This window comes from Lupinus angustifolius, unplaced genomic scaffold (assembly GCF_001865875.1).
Source record: "Lupinus angustifolius cultivar Tanjil unplaced genomic scaffold, LupAngTanjil_v1.0 Scaffold_48_99, whole genome shotgun sequence".
Classification (NCBI taxonomy): Eukaryota; Viridiplantae; Streptophyta; class Magnoliopsida; order Fabales; family Fabaceae; genus Lupinus; species Lupinus angustifolius.
In genome coordinates, this window is record NW_017728884.1 from 316,599 (window position 1) to 321,560 (window position 4,962).

The 4,962-nt window shown below is 33.1% G+C and overlaps 1 protein-coding gene across 1 annotated transcript; it reads right to left on the reverse strand.

Moving 5' to 3' along the window:
* Nucleotides 1-245: 245 nt before the first annotated feature.
* LOC109342016 (gamma-interferon-inducible lysosomal thiol reductase-like) lies at nucleotides 246-4,285 on the reverse strand. Its single transcript, XM_019579971.1, has 5 exons — nucleotides 3,980-4,285; nucleotides 2,690-2,755; nucleotides 2,155-2,295; nucleotides 809-901; nucleotides 246-650 (listed from the first exon to the last, which is right to left on the reverse strand). The coding sequence occupies exons 1-5, from the start codon at nucleotides 4,223-4,225 to the stop codon at nucleotides 447-449; spliced, it is 750 nt and encodes a 249-aa protein (XP_019435516.1). The 5' UTR covers nucleotides 4,226-4,285; the 3' UTR covers nucleotides 246-446.
* Nucleotides 4,286-4,962: the final 677 nt, after the last annotated feature.

Here is a 4,962-nt window from a genome sequence, read left to right on the forward strand (position 1 = left end):
GAAAATTAATTTTAAACTTATGTGCGATTGGGGCTGCACTAGGCCAACAATAAGATAAGAATTTTCATGTCATACACTATAAGTTTTAAATGTTCAGCAATACAATTATGCAACTACCAGAATATATGGTCCTTATTATAAAAATCTTCATATTCTTGGATTTATCCAATCTTCAATTTTTTATCTTTCTTTATCTTGGTGTATTTACCGTTTTCACCCTTTCTAGTTTCACAGTGAGGAGATAGTTAAAATTGTAAGCTAGGATGGGAATTGGCAAAATATAAAAGTAAATTTGCAACCATCATGTATTCATGTAATAACATTATGCACAACAGGGTTTTGCTGAGAAATTATTAACCTGTTACAAGTTCTTCTTTCTAGGGACCACTACAAGAGAAAAAACCACTCTGAAATCACACACAGCATTGTCATGTCTATATTTCGCTTCAAAAGTTCATATTTTCCATCCATGATGTGATGGTTGACCATACTAGTTCCCATGTTGGAATCATTCTTTCCATATGGCTAACAGAATGTTTAGGCTCTGCTTCCCCTTTAGGAACAGAGTTAAGGTATTCTTTGGTGCAACTTTGGGGTGTATCAGTTCCTTTATAAGCTTCACAGACATAGCTTACCAAGTTCTCATAATCCTGCAGCAAAAGAAATGGGGAAAATCTTAAAATTTTCCAGTACATTTGTAACGCATATATGTAATAAATTCAATAGTTACAATTTATTTGTTAATTAGACATCTTGCTTCTCGAAATGGGAATGGTGTATCGGCCAGATAAAAACTTGCAAAACTAACCTCATAGATTGGTTTTCCATCCACAACTACCCATGGAACATACGTATGAGGAGGCTGCAGAGCATTTGTAACAGCTGCATACTGTAGCTCTAGCTGCATAAAGATAGTAAACACTACTTGAGAGAAAATTTTCAGCCAAACGATTATATATAGATTCAGTCCATTTCATATCTTTTTTTACTGTCAGGAGGTAGTATTAACATTCTGCAAGTTTGGCAAAATATTCAGAAAATATTTGCTAGATCATCATGAAGATAGATTCATAATCAGAAGCAACACATTGTAGATCTATTATTTGTATCGTCTTGTAATAGTTATAACAAAGAAGCACTTATCACCCAATACTGCACTGCGTCAGAGTTCTTTAAGAAATGAAAACCAGAAACCAAGTTCTCCAAAAGCAATTTTTACAATTCATTCAAATAGTTCTTCATTAGATGTCTATGCCACATTAACAGTAGATGATCACATCACAAATGATATATTGACTTGGCAGATCATATCTGTAGTCTTTTGTGTCTGGAAACAGTATTGACTCAACATTTTGCAAGTATGATTATTCCTCTTTATTCACGATAACTTATCGTGAAGAAAGATGAATGTTCATAAGGTAAGAATTGGCAGTTCCATTGTATATGTTTTAGTAGTTGCACCAAAGAACCAAAAAAAGATCTATGAATGTAAGGTAATTCAAAGATCTCCCAATATTACACTACTTCAAGTGAAATGATTGTTAGAATAGGAAAGAATATTTTTTAGTCGTTTCATTTTGCTGACTTTAAGAAAAGAATAACACAGTAGAATAGCACATCACAAATGCCAATTAAAAGCATTGTCACATGCACCAGATCTATTATCCAAATCTTTACATAATGGAACCAGGAAGTCGGTAACTACCAGTTGATATGGATTATATCTACTCAAATTGAACTCAATTATCTATTATTCTTTGTGAGATTAGTTTAGAGGGACAATTAAAAAGGCTACACATTTTCCTTCTGTATGATTGTTTAAAATTCCCAATTCCCAAGTACCAAAAGTTTATTTCACTAGCAATGTTAGTAAAAGACCAAAAGTTCAATGTTCATATAAATAACAAAAAAAGCAATCTAATTATAGAAGACAAAAGTTGACACTGTCATGTGTCACTATCTTGTGACACATGGTATCAAATACAAAGAAAAGAAAAATTAGAACACTTCAATCTCTTTCTTGATGACAGAAAATGTGGTAGCCAGCAGAAAGTCTTTCAGTTCTTAAGCAGTGTACATTATACATATTACTATCTTCAAAGAGCATGTTATTTAATTTCAAGGACAAGAGCTAAATCAGATAAAATCACCAACCTCTTTTCCATATTCACCATTATAACATTGTTCAATAGGTTTTGGATCCAGACTCAGTTTGTCAAAACAAGATTCCCACTCTTTCTGCTTATGCTCATACACTAGAGTCTCAACACAATAGATGAAAGGAAAATTCTGGTTCTGCAATAAGGTGCAGCATGCAAAATACTTAGAACAGTTGTATACATGTAAAGTTATTGTTATAGTATGATCAGATTGACTTTAGAACAAGCAGAAAAAGCTCAATTCATAAACTCAAGTAATTATAAAACAAATGAAGCCGTGTCATTCCCCATTTGCTTGGATAAACATTGACCTGTGCTACCTCTTATAACCATAGAAATTATGGATTACCTGGTAAGAATCGTATTTTCTTTACTTTATAAACCCATTTACAGTTTTTCTTTTTCAACTTGTTCTAATTATCATAGTACTTCTCACCCCCAATTAAAGAAAAACCCATTAACTTTTTTCTTCGATAAGAAGAATATAAAAAGAAACAGATCTGTTGCCAGTTTGTTTTATCAGTTCTTACCAGTTCAGGCCAAATTTTGATTGCACAGGCTTCAACAGTGTTCAGCAAGCACTCATATGGGCCATGCTGCAAATCCCATCGATGAAAAATAAAAAAGACATAAAACAAGTTACAATCCGCATTAAGTTCAATTAAAAATATAGAAAACTCAAAGCTTAGAACTGGACATTTATGGTAGAATTTGATGGCTTGGTGCATGGAATGAACAAAATAGAACAAGATGTTCTATTCCATTCTCTTTGGTTCCACCCTTTGGAACCAAAATATTACATTACTTAACCTGAACGTCTTATTTTGTTCTATTCATAAGTAGAACTAACAAATAACAGAAATAGTCTAAAGGATAAGTAATTCCATCCATTCACATCCAGATGTTTGGAATCTATATTATGCAGAGAGACATTATTTTTGCTATTTCGATCTGTATATATAAGATTAAACTGTTTCCAGAATCATATTCATCATTAGCCCATTCATCATAGTCAGAAGCTCCAGCTTTGTATCAAGGTCATGGTCCATATCGTCACTATCATCAATATCGACACTTCCAATTCAAACATGACTAGGAAAGCTACCAAATTATAACAATAACTGAGTCTACTTTGACTAAGTGGGGTCGGCTACCTGACAAACCATCTCATAATGTTACTGTTGGAACTTGGTGAATCAAGGGCCAAATTAATGGTTCTTTAATGCACCATTAATGGTGACTTTTGGAGGTGTGAAATGAAATTTTTTGAAGTCCCACATAATGGAGGAGAGACTTTGAAAAGCTTTATAAGCCTTAAAGTGATCTATAAAAGGTGTGCCCTAAGGAATACAATAAGTTTTATGGTGAGTGGGGACTAACACAAACAAAATCCCTCCATACCCTCGCACCACCACCTCCGCCATCCGTCCCCATCAAAAATTTTAAACTAACTTCTTTTTATTTTATTTTATTTTATTTTTGGACTCCTCCTCAGATATCGTGTCCCACATCTCCTGTATGGACTGTCATCGATGTGGGAATTTTGAGCACTAACCCTCGTAGTCAAATTGTGGGAAAGTAAAATTGAATAGATATTTAGAAAATTGGCACCAATAGGTATCTATATTATGGGTTTATTCGAGATTCTTAAAGAGAGCTATTTGGTCCTAACTCAGTCAATAATAGTTATTTGGTGTCATTTATAATTGTTGCCAGCCACATAAACAATAGTTACAATTGAACCAGTAAAATAAAGGAGTATAAAATCGAAAGACTACAAAATAAAAGTGGGTAATGTTTGTTGAAATGAGAGAAAGAACCTGGCAGGTAAAGTTGTTATTTGTTTTGAGCTTAGCGTTACCCCAAGGAACAAGGGTGAGATCAACGATGGGTAAAAGGTCATCGCTTAAGATCTTAGGCAGATATTTGACGATGAAATCTGCGCTGTCAGGGCATAAGCTTTCATAGTACAACTCCACGGAGACCTTGTGGGATTGAGAGGGATAGAACAAAGCAAAGAAAAACAAGTAACAAAGCAGAGAAAGGGTGGTGGTTGAAGAAACCATGGCTCTCAATATGAGAAGAGTGATAACTTTTGTGTTGGATTAGGTGCACGGATACATGCGGTTCACTCAGAAACGCAATTTGTTGTTTTTTATGAGACATTCTTGAATTAAGTATCTGATATGCGGTAAGGTAAAGTGAATTCGGTAAGAACAACACAGCACTATTATTATCAGCCGACAAATTTTTATTATTTTTGGTACACAAAATTTTTATTTTGTTAGAAGATAAAAACAGTTAATAATAAGGCTGAAGAATGCGTCTGGGTTCAAACTAACGGGCCTTTGGATATGGATAACTCTGGTCTGTACTAAAAAACCCAAATTATTTATTTTACTTGTGTCATCACATCTATAAGAATATTACATTTAGATATTTAGTAGCTTAACATTGAAATTTGAACAAGGACAATAAGTGTGATAAATAGGGTATGCATAGCTGAGTGGAGACGAGTTAAAATTTATTTTTTACCCGATTTAGAATGTTAATTGAGTTATTTTTTGAACTCAGATTTGATTGTAGATCCAAGGCTAACATATTAATTGGGTCCACCTTTAAATTTGACCTAGACCCCATTAAATATAATACATATTCATTTTACATAAAGTCTTTTCAATATTACTTATTCTTATGAATATGTAATTTAACATATAAAATGTTATATGTATATATATTACTAATAATGTATATATGATGAAAAAATTACAAAATCAATGAACATTTAACCAAAATGTGTCAT

Coding starts and splice junctions, on each gene's coding strand:
- LOC109342016 (XM_019579971.1), bottom strand. CDS start 4,225: ATGGTTTCTTCAACCACCACCCTTTCTCTGCTTTGTTACTTGTTTTTC. Junction 2,756..3,979: donor ATAACAACTTTACCTGCCAG/GTTCTTTCTCTC, acceptor TGGGATTTGCAG/CATGGCCCATATGAGTGCTT. Junction 902..2,154: donor ATGGTGAATATGGAAAAGAG/GTTGGTGATTTT, acceptor ATCTTTATGCAG/CTAGAGCTACAGTATGCAGC.